This window comes from Octopus sinensis, unplaced genomic scaffold (genome assembly GCF_006345805.1).
Source record: "Octopus sinensis unplaced genomic scaffold, ASM634580v1 Contig14981, whole genome shotgun sequence".
Taxonomy (NCBI): domain Eukaryota; kingdom Metazoa; phylum Mollusca; class Cephalopoda; order Octopoda; family Octopodidae; genus Octopus; species Octopus sinensis.
Window position 1 is genome coordinate 35,169 of NW_021833455.1, and position 18,470 is coordinate 53,638.

The window sequence follows — 18,470 nt, forward strand, 5'->3', positions numbered from 1 at the left end:
CATTTGCTAGCTCATACGATTAACAGAACCTCTTTACTCAGACACGGTGCACCCGCCCTCCCACCCCCACCACGCATGCCGGAAGTTCCTATTCTCTGCCATTCCGGGGTTGCTTCCCATGAAGACTGCAAATGTTCTCACCATCCCTACCCCTCCCTACCCCTAGTCTCGACCTATGTAAGGTAATGTTCATACAGTGCAAAATATGAAAGGCTAGCGTTATGCAGGTTGTACTGAAGGCTACTTTACTACTTCATTTCTTGCACATGAATTCTGCCAAATGCGAGCTTTCTTTTCAGGTACACGAAGCTACTGTCCACTGTCCCAGGGTCTCTAGAGCCCATGCCTCCCACACCCTCAGGGTTGGCACCCTCAACGTTGGCACTCTGAAAGGTAGGTCTGGTGAGATAGTCGAGATGCTTGAACGGAGATGTGTGGATATATGTTGCATGCAAGAAATAAGGTGGAGAGGAGGATCAGCTAGGTTCCTCACAGCCAAGGAACGCAGGTACAAGATTTTCTGGGCTGGGAACACTGACGGGGTTGGTGGCGTGGGTATACTTATCGCTGAGAAATGGGTAGATAAAGTAATTGAGGTAATCAGAGTATGTGACAGAATACTTAAGATTAGATTAGTGATTCATCATAGTTTAGCAACCATTATATCAGCCTATGCTCCTCAGTCGGGGCTACCCGATGGACAGAAAGACCGATTCTATGACACTCTACTGCAGACTACCTCGTTGACGAACGACAGAGACCTTATCTTTATGGCTGGTGACTTCAATGGTCACGTTGGACGACATGCTGGGGGCTTCCATGGCGTACATGGAGGCTATGGCTATGGCTCCCGCAACGAGGAGGGAACCAGGCTGCTGGAGTTCTGCGATGCAAATAATCTTATGATTTGCAACACTAACTTCAGGAAACCTACCAGCCACCTCGTCACTTACCAATCGGGCCAACATACCAGCCAAATTGACTACATCCTTACAAGGCAAAGGGAGAGATGGCTGCTTATAAATGCCAAAACCTTCCCAGGTGAAGAATGTACCCCACAACATAGACTGGTAGTTAGTGACTTTAGGATCAGGACTAGGAGGACAACCAGAAGACGACAAATATGGAGAAGAAGGATCTGGAAGCTTAAAGATCCTGCAAATGGACAGAGATTTAGGGACATATTACTTGAAGCCTCTGACGAAGTAGAGAGGGGATAGAGCATCACAGGGGGGTAGAAGACAGCTGGACGTTTCTAAGGGACAACCTGCTGAGAGCCACTGACCAGATCTGTGGCTGGTGCAAAGTCCCCTCTCGACCTAGAATAACGTGGTGGTGGAACAATATTGTAGACAGGGCTATTAGAGAAAAGAGACAGGCTTGGAAGGTCTGGAAAAATGGGGGTAGCAGGGGATTGTATCAGACTGCCAAAAGAGAAGCTAGGAGACAGGTTTATTTAGCCAGAGGGGAAGCAGATAAGAAAAAATTTGCCAATGTTCTGCGCCGTGAGGACCAAAGACTGGAGGTGTTTCGTGTTGCAAGACAGTGTGTGAGAGAGAATCGTGATGATGTGGTAGGAGATAAGTGTGTTCGCATGGAAGATGGTTCACTTGCGCTAAATGAGGATGCAAAGCAAAGAGAGAGGTTTGGAGATGCCACTATGAAAGGTTGCTGAATGAAGAAAATGAATGGGATAAAGAGAGTCTGCCGAATGTTGACCCAACAGAGGGACCAGCTATCCGAGTTGATAGTTCCGTGGTAGCTAAGGCAATTAGAAGCATGAAGACAGGGAAAGCCCCAGGCCCATCAGGAATCACTGCAGAGATGCTCAAAATGTCTGGTAGTGTCGGCTATAGCCTAGTCACCCGTATAGTTAATCAGGTGATACACAAAGGGGTCATACCCAATGACTGGTGTAGCAGTATAATAGTCAACTGCTACAAAGGTAAAGGTGATGCCCTAGATACAAATAACTACAGAGGTATCAAGCTGTTGGACCAGGTGATGAAGGTTACGGAGAGGGTCATAGCCCAACTAATTAGAGAGAGAGTTAGTTTAGATGAGATGCAGTTTGGGTTTGTGCCAGGGAAAAGTACTACTGATGCTATATTCCTGGTAAGGCAGCTGCAGGAGAAATACCTAGCCAAAGATAAGCCCCTGTACCTGGCTTTTGTTGACATGGAGAAAGCCTTCGACAGGGTCCCCCGATCCCTTATCTGGTGGGCAATGAGGAAACTAGGGATAGATGAATGGTTAGTGAGAGCTGTGCGGGCCATGTACAAGGACGCCGCTAGTAGGGTGAGGGTTGGAAATGTGTACAGTGAAGAATTCCGGGTAGAGGTAGGAGTCCACCAAGGCTCAGTACTCAGCCCCCTCCTATTTATCATAGTCCTCCAGGCAATAACGGAGGAATTCAAGACAGGATGCCCTTGGGAGCTCCTCTATGCTGATGACCTTGCTCTAATTGCTGAGTCGCTATCAGAACTGGAGGAGAAGTTTCAGGTGTGGAAACAAGGATTAGAATCGAAGGGCCTCAGAGTCAATCTAGCTAAAACCAAAGTCGTAATCAGTAGGAAGGTAGACAAATCACAAACACCTTCAGGTAGATGGCCCTGCTCGATCTGTAGAAAAGGTGTAGGTAGAAAACTCTATAAGATGCACCAAGTGTAAGCTATGGACACATAAGAGATGCAGCAATGTCAAAGGAAGGCTAACTAGGAAGATGGTTTTTGTATGTGGCAGATGCTCAGGAACAATAAACACTGAAAATGCTCTGAGACCAACTTCCGTCACTTTCCAGGGAGAAAAACTAGAAATAGTTGATAGTTTCCGTTACCTAGGTGACCAAGTCAGCAGCGGGGGCGGGTGTGCTGAAAGTGTAACTGCTAGAGTAAGAATAGCTTGGGCAAAGTTCAGAGAGCTCTTACCTCTGCTGGTGACAAAAGGCCTCTCGCACAGAGTGAAAGGCAGACTGTATGATGCGTGTGTACGAACAGCCATGCTACATGGCAGTGAAACATGGGCCGTGACTGCTGAGGATATGCGTAAGCTCGCTAGAAATGAAGCCAGTATGCTCCGATGGATGTGTAATGCCGGTACTCACACTCGGCAGAGTGTAAGTACCTTGAGAGAAAAGCTGGACCTAAGAAGCATCAGTTGTGGTGTGCAAGAGAGACGTTTGCGCTGGTATGGTCATGTGGCGAGAATGGATGAAGATAGTTGTGTGAAAAAGTGCCACACCCTAGCGGTTGAGGGAACCTGTGGGAGAGGCAGACCCAGGAAAACCTGGGACGAGGTGGTGAAGCACGACCTTCGAACTTTAGGTCTCACTGAGGAAATGACTAGAGACCGAGACCTCTGGAAGTGTGCTGTGCGCGAGAAGACCCGGCAGGACAAGTGAGTCCATAACCCGTGGCCTTCTACATGGGATGGAGCCAGCCTACGTATGCATACCTTCCCTTCTTGGGACACAAAACTCTACTTGTGAAGACGTGATGAGGCAAGTGAGGATCAGAATCGAAATCGATCAATGGAAATTGCGGATGTGCTACCAATGCCGGTGGCATGTAAAAACTCTGCTTGTGAAGACCCGTTGAGGCAAGTGACGATCAGAATCGAAATCGATCAATGGAAATTGCAGATGTGTTACCAGTGCCGGTGGCATGTAAGAGAACTTTCCGTTTCGCGACCGTTGCCACCGCCGCCCGTTCGTGTCCGTTGCCAGCCTCGCCTGGCCCTCGTGCCGGTGGCACATAAAAAGCACCATCCGTTCGTGGCCGTTGCCGCTCTGTCTGGCACCAGTGCGGGTGGCACGTAAAAAGCACCCACTACACTCACAGAGTGGTTGGCGTTAGGAAGGGCATCCAGCCGTAGAAACACTGCAGATTTGACTGGGCCTGATGAAGCCTTCTGGCTTCACAGACCCCAGTAGAACCGTCCAACCCATGCTAGCATGGAAAACGGACGCTAAACGATGATGATGATGATGATAGATATATATATGGATGTGTGTGTGTGTATATGTTGTGTGTCTGTGTTTGTCCCTCTCGCATTGCTTGTGTGTTTACGTCCCCGTCACTTAGCGGTTCAGCAAAGAGACCGATAGAATAAGTACTGGGCTTACAAAGAATAAGTCCCGGGGTCGATTTGCTCGACTAAATGCGGTGCTCCAGCATGGCTGCAGTCAAATGACTGAAACAAGTAAAAGAGTAAAGCCATACCAAGAAAAAAGGGGAACCTACCTCAAATTGCTAGCATCAACAAAAATAATTAAGGATGTTTTTACATATTAGATGCAGGATCTGTGTTTCCTTATTTCCTTTCCTCCAAACTGAAGAAACAGTCTCCTTGAGCAAAGAGATACATTTGGTTGTGTTGAAGAAATTATAGAATTGTTGCTCAGTTTCACTTCATCTCAGACTACTAAGGCGGCGAGCTGGCAGAAACGTTAGCACGCCAGGCGAAATGCATAGCCGTATTTCATCTGTCGTTACGTTCTGAGTTCAAATTCCGCCGAGGTCGACTTTGCCTTTCATCCTTTCGGGGTCGATAAATTAAGTACCAGTTACACATTGGGGTCGATGTAATCGACTTAATACCTATGTCTGTCCTTGTTTGTCCTCTCTGTGTTTAGCCCCTTGTGGGTAATAAAGAAAAAGGTATCTAGGACTACACTGGCTAAAGTGTTCCTTCTTTTCAAGACTGGTTTGATTTGAGTATGACTTGAATACCAATTCTACTCAGGTGACTTATTACATTAGCAGCAGCAGAGACAAGTACCTGATGTATCAGTAATAAATTAATGAAATTGATAATGGCAGAAAAATAAGCAATATGCCAATGTTGCATAACTGGCACCTGTGCCAGTGGCACATAATAAGCACCTTTCAAACTTTGGGCCTTGCAGAGGCAGTGCCAAGTGACCGAGACCTTTGGCAATTTTATTGTGCTTGCAAAGACCTGTCAGGCCAAGTGAGATCACAGTCATGGCCAATACTGGTGACTGGCACCCATGCCAGTGGCGTGGAACTCTTTGAGTGGTTGGCATCCAGCGGCAGTAACCATGCCAAATCAGATTGGAACCTGGTGAAGCTCCCCAGCTTACCAGTTTTCAGTGAAACAGTCCAACCCATGCCAGCTTGGAAAACGGACATTAAATAGAGATGATGATGATGATGATGATGACACACTTCTTTGCTTTCATCATTTAAACATCTGTCTATCAACATTTAGTCTGTTGATTGTGCTTTCAATAGAGTGTACGGTTATTTAAAAAGTAGGGGACATTTGAATGTACAAACAATACAAATACACAACAATTTACACTTCTTACTGCAACTCATTAACCTAAAGCAGTGGCAGGTAGCGACACCTGGTGACCAATCCACTGCCAAGGATTGAAACAGATGGAGATCTCTTGTTGATGTCTTATATTCCAAGTGGTGTCAAAGGAATTAAGAAGTCTCTAAATTAGTGGTTCATAAACCAGGGGTCTGTAAATTCAAAATTTCACACACACACATATATATATATATATATATACATACACGACAGGCTTCTTTCAGTTTCCATCTACAAAATCCACTCACAACGCTTTGGTCGGCCCAAGGCTATGGTAGAAGACACTTGCCCTAGGTGTCACACAGTGAAACTGAACCCATAACCATGTCATTGGAAAGCAAGCTTCTTACCACACAGCCACTCCTGTGCCTATATATATATATATATATATATATACTCTTTATCTTTTATTAAACTTTTAATACTTTTGATATATATTTAAAATAATATAAATTAAATTAATTTTATGTATTGGCTTATGTTTTTCATTGTTTGATTTGCCTAATAGTGGTTTTATCTCTAATTTAATATAATATAATATATTTATACTATAAAATTGGATTTAATCCTAAATCTGATTTTTCCCTGTAAGTTTGGATTTATTCCCTAATATTTTATTATATATTTTATTATATATATATATATATATATATATATATACACACACACAAAAGGATAAGCATACTAAAAGGAGACTGTGAGAAAACTCATTTAAATAAAAGGGACCCTTGGTAGTAAAAAGGTTGGAAACCACTGCTCTAAACCCTTCTCATTTTAATTCTCCCATTCACTTCTCCTCTCTGCTGCTGTTCATCTTTTTCTGCTGTTTGTTGTTTGACCGCCCCCCCCCCCCTCTTCCTGCCACAGAATCTCAGAAACATTAGCACACTGGGCGAAATACTTGGCAGTATTTCATCTGCCGCTACGTTCTGAGTTGAAACTCCGCCGAGGTCGACTTTGTCTTTCATCCTTTGGGGGGTGGGGTGCGATTAAATAAGTACCAGTTACACACTGGGGTCGATATAATCGACAATCTGTTTGTCTGTCTTTGTTTGTCCCCTCTATGGGCAATAAAGAAATAAGAATGATTCCTTTTACCATTTACCTTTCCCTTGTTTCAGTTATGTGACTCTGGCCATGCTGGGGCTGAAGAAAATTTAGCTGAAGGAATTAATCCCAGTCCTGATTTTTTAATGCCTGGTCTCTTTTGCTGAACTGCTAAGTTATGGGAGACATAAGCACACCAACACTTGTTGTCAAGCAGTTGTCGGGGTCAAACAGTTACAAAGATATATACACACATAGGTATATATAAATATACAGGCTTCTTTCAGTTTCCATCTACCAAATTCACTCACAATTCTTTGGTTGGCCCAAGGTGCCAAGCAGTGGGGCCGAACTTGGAACCCTGTAGTTGGGAAACAAACTTCTTATCACACAACCATGCCTGTGCCTCCACACCGCTACACTTGACCGTTTCAGGAAATAAAAACACTTTATTAATCATTGCAAGTAGACAATTCTCCTTACCAATACTGATGAACTGCTCTCACTTAGGGGCTCATGAGACAGACTCCTTTGGATCACAAAATTTGCCTTGTTCTGCAGAACATTTTGAAGAATAATTTTTCTCTGCCAAAAAAAGAAAAAAGAAAAAGAATCAGACACTTATTCAGGATTAATAAAATATAAAATGGTTTAATATTCTTGTTTGTTTTACGCATTAGAGTGAATGCCAAATATGACTGTCACCTTCAAGATGGTATCACAAATTTTTAATGATTCAAAAGAATACATCAATAACAATACTGAAGATTATTCAGTTCCAGGAAACCATTCCAAATGATAGCAGATCCAAGATGTTTGCCAGTTAGTTACAATAAAGAGGAATTGAAAATCTGAGATAATTTTATTAGTTCTTTTGTCAAATGTAATTCTTTTATTCTTTTACTTGTTTCAGTCATTTGACTGTGGCCATGCTGGAGCACTGCCTTTAGTCAAAGGCAGACTCTAGGACTTATTCTTTGTAAGCCTAGTACTTATTCTATCAGTCTCTTTTGCTGAACCGCTAGGTTTCGGGGACGTAAATACACCAACATCGGTTGTCAAGAGCCGGCGGTGGGGATATGACAACAAACAGACACACATAAATATATAAGCACCATTCAAACAAGGCCGATGCCAGTGACCCCTGACTGGCTCCCGTGGCAGAGGCACGTAAAAAAGCACCATCTGAATGTGATTGATGCCAGGGCTGCCCGACTGGCTCCAGTGCCGGTGGCACATAAAAAGCGCTAACTGAATACAATCAATGCCAGGCCCGCCTGACAGGGTCCTGTGCCACTGGCACGTAAAAGACACGCACTACACTCTCAGAGTGGTTCGCATTAAGAAGGGCATCCAGCTGTAGAAACATTGCCAGATCAGATTGGAGCCTGGTGCAGCCACATGGAAAACAGATGTTAAACGATGATGATGTATATGAAAGGTTTCTTTCAGTTTCCGTCTACCAAATCCACTCAGAAGGCTTTGGTCAGCCCGAGGCTATAGTAGAAGACACTTGCCTGAAGTGCCACACAGTGAGACTGAACCTGGAACCATGTGGTTGGGAAGCACACATGTATATCGCGATCCAATAACTGTTCACTTTCCTGACTTTTGTACATAATTCTATGTACTGTACATGCATTTTTGGTGAGTTGTGCACCTGAACACTATACACAATAATTTCATTATTATTATTATTATTAAGAAAGAGAGAGAGAGAGCAGTAAATGCCATCAAAGTGACACTGGGCTGCAATTATATGAAGCCCAATATACTCATCATGTCTACCTGTCTGATAAGGGTACACCAGCCATATGCATCACAACCATATGTGCATGATCTCATATCAAGATAAACAGCACATGACTTTGCAGGTAGGGCCCAGTTAGAATTTTCTTCAGGTCGAGTAGCTTAGCCCACGCAAAAGGTCCCTGAATAAGGTTTGTTTACGGATGATGAACGAAACACCTATGTTTCCAGAGGTGAATTATCCAAACCCCAAAGAATCTCTCTCAACACATAACTATGATGCTCCCCCACTACTTCTGCTCGTGATCAGAGATGCACATATCGTCAGCCACTAAGGGACATGCTCAACTGGTTAAGGTCAAACAACTGACAAGCAAATCTGTGGTATTGAGCAGAATATTTGCTGTAGCCCATCTTTTATACCAAGACAAAACAATGTACATGATAACACTTCTAGTCAGTTAAGATCAGAAGCCACAAGAGCCACTGCCTGGTACTGCATCAGGGCATTTATTATCATTATTATTATTATTATTATTATCATTATTATTATCATTCTTCTTCTTATAATTATTATTATCATTCTTCTTCTTATAATTATTATAATCATTATTAATCTTAGTCACAATTTATGTTCCTGATTTTGCTAAATTCTTTGTTATATTTAAAATTAATTGAAAGAAACACAGAGCATCTCAAAGGGAACTCAGGGAATAGCATCCCTGCCTTCCTGAGCTAGTTTTCCACTGCATTTCTTAAAAATCATGATAGAGGCCTTGGTCTCGGGACCGCTCATGTCTAGAAACTGAGGTTGGAGGTATGCAAGGGCATGCTCCCCATAGAAAATCCAGCTCAAAAAAAGCCTCATGATAGCAGAGGAGAATGGGCACCTGCCAGCCCAAAGGTTGGGGTCAGTTGCACCTGCCTACCTTGGTTGCTATGGCATTGAGGTAGATCCAGCCACCCCACATCAACAGGGACAAAACCCAGATTTAAAACACTGGATGATGATGATGATGATGATGATAAGAAATGAAAGACAAGCCATCCTTCGATTGAAGGATGATGACTTATTCAGAATTGAGTGCCAAAGGGAAGTTTTGTTTATGAAGGGCTTCTTTCAGTTTCTGTCAACTAAATCCACGAACAAGGCTTTGGTTAGCCCAAAGCTTAAGCAGAAGATACTTGCTCAAGGTGCCACAATGTAGGACTGAACTCAGAACCATGTGGGTGGGAAGTAAATTTCTAACCACATTAGCTCTTGTGCTGGTAACATGTGAAAAGCACCATTGGAGCATGATCGTTGCCAGCGTCGCCTTACTGGCACATGTGACAGTGGAACGTAAAAAACAACATTTGAGTGTGGTCGTTGCCAGTGCTGCCAGACTGGCTCCTGTGCAAGTAACACGTAAAAAAAAACCTTTTGAGCATAGTCATTGCCAGAACCGCCTGACTGGCCCTCATGCCGGTGGCACGTAAAAGCACCCACTACACTCTCAGAGTGGTTGGCATTAGGAAGGGCATCCAGCTGTAGAAACTTTGCCAGATCAGATTGAGCCTCGTGCAGCCTCTGGCTCACCAGTCCTCAGTCAAACCGTCCAACCCATGCCAGCATGGAAAGTGGACATTAAACAATGATGATGATGATGATGCAGTCATACCCGCCCCTGGGGGTTGGGTAGCAAATGTATGAAATGCAGAGTCAAGCATGGAGAGAAATTTTCAGTCAAAATCCATCCAACTTGAATGGAAATAGGCAATTGGAATGAAATTAAAATGTGGTTCAGCAGTTCAGTCCCACTGCTTGGTACTTCAGGTAAATGTCCGTTGCCTGTAGTCCCTGGTTGATTAATGCTTTTGATGGATGGAGTCTGTGAGGAAGCCTTTTGTGTGTGTGTGCCCCCACCTTGACAACTGGCGTTAGTGTCCTCATAACTTCAACAAGAGACAGATAGTAGTACCAAGCTTTGAAAAAATTAGGACTGGGGTCAATTTATTTGACTAAAATCCTTCAAGACAATGCCCCAGCATGACCACAGGCCAATGAATGAAACAAGTAAAAAAAAAATAAAAGATGATAAAATCTAGGAGTGTCCACAAAGCAGTCTTTTTCTTGCTTAACAACAGAGAAAAATGCAAAAAATTCCTCCCATCAGAAATAGTTGCAATAATTATGGTGAAAAATCCAGTTTTCTGACCCAGTAACAATGATACAATTTTAACCTAGATTTGTAAGCAACACAGAAACCTTCTTGTTCCAGTTCTTGTTTCAATTGCAAGAAGCTACGCACATCTCAACAATCATTCCAAAATAAAGGTCATATGACATTAATATCAAATATATAAACAACATAGATGTATAAACAGGTGCAGGTGTGTGGTAAGAAACTTGCTTCCCAACCACGTGGTTCCGGGTTCAGTTCCACTCTGTGACACCTTGGGCAAGTGTCTTCCACTATAGTTTCAGGCTGGCTAAAGCCTTATGAGTGGATTTGGTAGATGGAAACTGAAAGAAGCCCATTGTATATAATATGTGTGTGTGTGTTTGTTCTCCACAACCACTTGATGACTGGTGTTGGTCTGTTTACGTCCCCGTAACGTAGCAGTCCAGCAAAAGAGACCGACAGAATAAGTACAGGTTAACAAAAAAAAAAAAAAATTACTGTCTGAGTACTCCATAGACCTGCACACCCTTAACGGTTTTAGGGGGAGATCCAGCCTTGACACAGCATGTGACAAGGCTGGACCCCTTTGAATTACAGATACAACTCATTTTTGCCAGCTGAGCAGTCTGGAGCAGCGTGAAATGAAGTGTCTTGCTCAAGGACACATTGAACTCCCAACTTTATGATTGTAAGCTGAATAACCCTAACAACTAAGCCACAAGCATTAACACTAAACACACACATACATACACACACACATGCATGCATGCACACACACACACACACACACACACCACACACACACACACACACACACACACACACACGCACAAGTAGCTTGTAATCAAATCTATTAAGCTTTAAGCCTAATCTTTTCTTTTCAAACAACCACTAAAAAATAATCTTCATTTCAATAAAGTCTCTCTTGGTTTTAATACACAAAATATACACAAGAAGTGTGTACTGAACACTTTCTTTTACCCATACACAACCATAACACTGTGTGTGTGTGTGTGTGTGTGTGTGTGTGTGTGTGTGTGTGTGTGTGTGTGTGTGTGTGTGTGCACGCATATATATATATTTATGCTGGTATGTTGATGCAAACAGCAAAAATAGAATTCAAATTATGAGTATATGGATATTTTTATTAATATTTAGCAGAAGCAATAGAGTGACTCAAGGTCCGCGAGTTTCGTGCATCGGCACTTATCAAACTCTATTACTTCTGTTCAATATATATATATATATATACACATATATATATATATATATATATATTGGGTTGGTGCTTAATTATTGCGGCTTTTTTTCAAAAAAAACAAAAAACAATAATAATATTTAACAAAAACATCTTTAAATGACAGTCTGACTGTCTGCCAAGCAAATGGGAAGCAGTAATTGAAGTAGATGGTGAATATGCTCCAGAATAATCATTTAAAGATGTTTTTGTTACATGTTATTGATTTTGTTGAATAAAATTTATTGAAAAAAAAGCCGCAATAATTATGCACCAACCCAATATATATATATAATATATATATATATTGAACAGAAGTAATAGTATATATATATATATAAATGTGTGTGTGTGTGTGTGTGTACATACATATATAATCTCATCATCACCATTGTATAACGTCAGCTTTCAATGCTGGCATGGATTGGACAGTTTGACTGAGGTCTGGAGAGTCAGAAGGCTGCACCAGGCTCCAGTCTGATCTGGCAGTGTTTCTACAGCTGGATGCCCTTCCTAACGCCAACCACTCTGAGAGTGTAGTGGGTGTTTTTTACATGCCACCTGCACAAGGGCCAGTCCAGCAGCACTGGCAATGACCTTGCTTGAATGTTTTGTTCATGTGCCACCAGCACAAGTGCCAGTAGGCGACGCTGGTAGCAGTCACGCTTGAATGGTGCCTTTTACGTGCCACTGGCACGGAAGCCAGTTTGCTGCTCTGGTAACGATCATGCTTGGATGGTGCTCTTAGTGCTCCACTAGCATGGATACCAGTCATCGAATTTGATTTCTATTTACCTTGCCTCAACAGGTCTTCGCAAGCAGAGCTTAGTGTGCAATGAAGGAAAGGTACACATAAGTGGGCTGGTTACACCCCTGGCATAGACCACAGGGTTATGGTCTCACTTGGGCTAGGCGAGTCTTCCCACGCACAGCATATTTCCAAAGGTCTCAGTCACTAGTCATTGCCTTGGTGAGGTCTAATGTTCAAAGGTTGTGATTCACCACCTTATCCCAGGTCTTCCTGGGTCTACCTCTTCCACAGGTTCCCACAACCGCTAAGGTGTGGCACTTTTTCACACAGCTATCCTCATCCACATATACATATATGTATGTGTGTATATGTATAGTTTAGGACATCACACAAATATATATATATATATATATACATGCCCATACACACACAAACATATGCATTTATGTACTCATACACAAATCCACACACACACATTATTTACACATTATGTTTGTTGTTAACACGTTTCGGCTGATATACCCTCCACCCTTCATCAGGTGTCTTGGGGAAATTTCGAAACCTGGGTTCTCATTCCTAAGGTATTTTTCAATGTTATTATTATTATTATTATTATTATTATTATTATTATTCAGGTCACTACCTGGAACCGAACTCGGAATCTTAGGGTTAGTAGCCCGTGCTCCTAACCACTACGCCATATGCCCATGGGCTCTTAACCCAAGATTCTGAGTTCGATTCCAAGCAGTGAACATAATAATAATAATAAAAATAATAATAATAACAACATCGAAAAATAGCTTAGGAATGAGAATCCAGGTTCAAAATTTCCCCAAGACATTTGATGAAGGCTGGAGGATATATCAGCTGAAACGTTGTGTTAACAGCAAACAAAATGAGGACAAATATCCACCAAATGTAAATAATATAAATAACTCCTCATCTCTTAGATATAGAACTGTAATACACACACACACACACATATATATGCATGCAACTTCATCCTCATATGCACATAGGTGTATGCTTACATATATATTAGACATTTATACATATAAATACACGCATCTATTGTCATAATAGCCGATGAGAATGCATCGTAGCTCTTAGCTCCAGCATTTGTCCTATTATGACAATTTACTGATTGTCCTAAACTATACATATATAAATTCCTCTATTTACCTAATATCACGGTCTCATTCTTTTGTTGTCTATTATTATTATTATTATTATTATTATCATTCATCATAATCATTTAACGTCCATTTTCCGTGCTAGCATGGGTTGGCCGGTTCGACCGGTGTCTGGGAAGCCAGGAGGCTGCACCAGGCTCCAGTCTGATCTGGCAGTGTTTCTACAGCTGGATGCCCTTCCTAACGCCAACCACTCCGTAATATATATATATATATATATATATATATATATATATATATATATATATATATGGTGGTTGTCTACTCCTTATGCAGAGTTTGGCCACCTCCGGTACCTACACCTTAGAACCATCATGGCATCTGATGTGGCTTTTTAAACCAGGCAATGTTCTGAAAAGACACCCACACAGATTGCACATCCGATTTGGACTACCAAGAGCTGCTGATTTTTGTGGATCTTAAAATGATTTTTGAGGCCTCTGTTAGATTTGCAGACCTGGCATACATTGCATTGAAAGGAGTGCACAGACATATAGACAGAATAGTAGGTGGAGGTTTGTTTCCCATGGGTTCACAAATGAGATTTGAGCCCAGAATGTATAGAGGTGGAATAAATAACCACAAGGCATTTTTTTCTGATGTTCTAACAATTCTGACAGCTAACTCAGGAGAAAATAGTGTAAAATGGGTCAGAAACCAGCAATAAGTCAAATAAAGTGAAACAACAATGGCTGTCATATGTACATACACACACACACACACATGTGCGTATATGTGTGTGTGGAGGCGCAATGGCCTAGTGGTTAGGGCAGCGGACTCGTGGTCAAAGGATCTCAGTTTCGATTCCCAGGCCGAGCATTGTGAGTGTTTATTGAGCAAAAATACTTAAAAGCTCCACGAGGCTCCAGCAAGGGCTGGTAGCAAACCCTGTTGTACTCTTTCATCACAACTTTCTCTCACTCTTTCTTCCTGTTTCTGTTGTACCTGTATTTCAAAGGGGCCAGTCTTGTCACACTCTGTGTCACGCTGAATTTTCCCGAGAACTACGTTAAGGGTACACGTGTCTGTGGAGTACTCAGCCACTTGCACGTTAATTTCACGAGCAGGCTGTTCCGTTGATCAGATCAACTGGAACCCTCGTCGTCGTACCTGATGGAGTGCCATAGTAATATGCGCGCGTGCGTGTGACTAACCTGGGTTATCTGATACCACAAGCAATATTTCCTATTTAATGTTACTTATTAGTGATAAATTATTAAGTTTCAAAATGAATGTTAGCCATGGTATGTTTGATTTGCTAAGTTTTTACAATAATCAAAGACTTTAATAACAAATAAATGTATTTCATGAATTCATTTTTGGATATATTAATATCTGTATATCAGCTTGTTAAATAAAATATTTCTTTACAACTACCCTCAATATAAATAAATTTGAAAATGAATATTACAGTTGTAAGCACAAATAAAAAAATCAATAAAATTTCATTATTTAATATAACACCTTAAAATTTATCCCCAAAAAAAAGCGATTATATTTTTACATAAAATTTTTTGTAAATATGTTGGAGTTGAAAGTAAAATATTTCACTTGTATCAGTTTCCAATTTTAGTACAAGGCCAGCAGTTCTGGATGAGGGAATAAATTGATTACATCAAACCTGGTACTCAATTGGGACTAATTTTATCAACCCCGAAAGGGATGATAAGTGAAGTTGGCCTCAGCGGAATTTGAACTCAAAATGTAAAAAAAAAAAAAAAGCTAAAATGCTGTAAGGCATTTTGCCCAGGGTGCTAACAATTCTTTTCTACTCTAGGCACAAGGCCTCAAATTTTGGGGGACGGAGCCAGTTATGGCTAGATTGGCCCCAGTACACAACTGGTACTTAATTTATCGACCCCGAAAGCATAAAAGGCAACGTCGACCTTGGTGGAATTTGAACTCAGAACATAAAAACAGACAAAATACCGCTAAGCATTTTGCCCGGCATATTAACAATTCTGCCAGCTCGCCACCTTAACTGAGAGAAAATATTCTTTTCTACTACGGGCACAAGGCCCAAAACTTTTTGGGAGGGGGTCAGTTGGTGAAATTTGAACTCAGAACATAAAAACAAACGAAATACTGTTAAGCATTTCGCCCAGCATGCTAACAATTCTGCCCCATATTATTATCACTTATATTGATTTCTCAAGTTTGAATACAACAGATTAGTAAGGGATTATAACCCGTTAATTGAATCAACTTAATTGGCTTATAAACTTTGATTATTTACTACAATACGTTAAAATTTATCAATAAACTAGCTGACCCTGTGCCGTCAAAAATGAAGGCTAATTGTAGTATTTTATATATAAATATGGATAGGAAATCAAATTAATACACTTGCCAATGTTATCAAGTGGTTGTCCTTCGAGATGTGACATCAATCATCATTTGTTACTAAAAGAACGATGGTTCACATATACATTCACATATTTCCCTTGTACACACACACACACACATACAGGCATATACACACACATACAAACATTCACATACTTCCCTTGTACACGCACACACACATACACACACACAGTTCAAATGCTCCCACTACCAGTTTGTCACCACCCCTCCCTTCCTTATTCATCTATCACCCCTTCCTTTCTCGTTCATATGTTGTGACAGAGAAACACACAACAGTATTATTAAAGTAGATATATTTGCAAATTTTCCAGAGTAAATTTACTTTGGAGATAAAAATGGAAAATGCATCGTTAACATTGATCTCTCGTGTTGTTTCAACGCAACAGATTTGCAGAGGATTATATCAGTTAAACGAATCAACTTGACTGACTTTATGAAGCTCACACGATGAAAGGTCAAGTTTATTGCAGTCAGAGCAAAACAAGATACAGTAAAACATTTTAGCCCAATCCAACAGCCGGTCGGCTGTGCTAAGTGACACCTGTTTCTGCTATTAACAGGTGAACAGAGAAAAAGCTATTTGTTAACTGGCTTTTAGAGGATGAAATTAATGAAATATTAAAATCAATGTCACTGTTACAAAACAGTAACATGTAATTAACAGTCTAAACAGCCCTGCAGACACGTTAGCGCGCCGGGCGAAATGCTTAGCTGTATTTCATCTGTCTTCACGTTCTGAGTTCAAATTCCGCCGAGGTCGACTTTGCCTTTCATCCTTTCAGGGTCGATTAAATAAGTACCAGTTAAGCACTGGGGTCGATGCAATCGACTTAATCCGTTTGTCTGTCCATGTTTGTTCCCTCTATGTTTAGCCCCTTGTGGGTAATAAAGAAACAATTAATATTATTAAAAAATAGTTTCCTCAATATATATATATATATCTGATTGCATCAGTTTATTCTTTAATATTGGTTTCAAATTTTATCACAAGGCCAGTAATTTTAGGAGGAGCTAAGTCAATTAGATTGACCCCAATATTCAACTGGTACTTATTTTATTGACCTCAAAAAGATAACCTTTGTGGAATTTGATCTCAGCATGTAAAGACAGACAAAATGCTATTAAACATTTTACTAATGATGTGCTAATGATTCTGTCAGTTCGCTGTCTTAATTTGCTCTTTAATATTCAACCTTTAACTCTGGTGGTAAACTGGCAGAAGTGTTAGCACACCGGGTGAAATGCTTAGCAGTATTTCGTCTGCCGTTATGTTCTAAGTTCAAATTCCGCCAAGGTCGACTTAGCTTTTCATCCTTTTGGGTTCAATAAATTAAGTTCCAATTACGTGTTGGGGTCGATCGAATCGACTGGTCCCCATCCCCCAAAATTTCGGGCCTTGTGCCTAGAGTAGAAAAGGAATATTCAACCCCTAACTAAAAGCTTAGGTACAAACGCAAATTACAGTTCCCTTCGTATACTTCCTGAAATTTCAATATAATAATTCACAGGTAGATCAATATACAAAAGAGTCGAGTACCAAACTAAACAATAACCATGACTTCTTTAAATAGAAGTCAGTAGTAATTACACTGTGACTAGTATGTAATCAAATGTTACTATGACTAAGAATGCACACTAGCTCTTCCTAATACAAATTTAAACTGTCTCAGCTGTTATTAGCCCACTTTAATCCTATCATCCAGTGCTTTCCTCTCAACTATCCTCAATTTACCTAATTAAAACACATAACATCAAGTGCTTTCAACGTAACTCACTTTATAAATGAAATTAATAAATAAATAGAATATAAATTATGTTATTTGTATAAATAGTCAGACATATTTTAGGGGAGATGTTATATTCAAAATGTAACAGGATAATTGATTAACCCTTTCGTTACTGTATTTCTGTTGAGATGTTCTGTGTTTCTTTCAATTAATTTTCAATATAACAAAGAATTTAGTAAAATAACTTAGTTGTCATTAAGCTAGTGTTAAGAACATAAATTGCGACTAAGGTTTGGTGGAAGATTTGGATTCAAAACTCATGAAAACAAGACATTTGTACTACAGAGCCAGAGGTGGTTTCAGCCAGGTTGGTACCAAAAGGGTTAAGTAGAATGCAATAAAACATAGAAACATCTGTGGTTGTAGGAACAAATTTAAATGTGTATGTCTTTGGCATTTATTCACGAATCATATTAAGAAGTTATCTTTTACTTTTTTAGTCGCTGGACTGTGGCCATGCTGGGGCCCCACCTTGAAACATTTCTAGTCAAATGAATCAACCCAATATTTGCTTTTTTTTTAAATCCGGGTACTTATTTTGTTGGTCTCTTTTGCCAAATTGCTAAGTTATGGGGAAGTAAACAAACCAGCACCAGTTGTCATGTAGTGGTGTGAGACAACACAAACACAAAGCAGCAACACTCGAAAGGAATTCACTCACTCATGGAGGCAAAGTAGCTGAGTGTTGGGCCTCATGAAGGCAATGACCAAGACTTTTGGCATTATGTTGTGCTTGGGAAGAAGACCCATCAAGCTGAACAATATTGCAGATGTGGCAGACACCAGTGTCACACAAATTGGCACCCATGCTGGTGGCATGTAAAAGCACTTCTT

The 18,470-nt window shown here is 40.8% G+C and overlaps 1 protein-coding gene across 1 annotated transcript in view; it reads right to left on the reverse strand.

Moving 5' to 3' along the window:
* The window catches only part of LOC115230225, a gene marked incomplete at its 5' end in the record, with an annotated part of 44,539 nt that overhangs the window by 15,942 nt on the left and 10,127 nt on the right, over positions 1-18,470 (reverse strand). Inside the window, one exon of the mRNA XM_029800441.2 lies at positions 6,871-6,972. Coding sequence (XP_029656301.1) covers positions 6,871-6,972 — 102 coding nt within the window. The remainder of the gene's footprint in view (positions 1-6,870; positions 6,973-18,470) is intronic.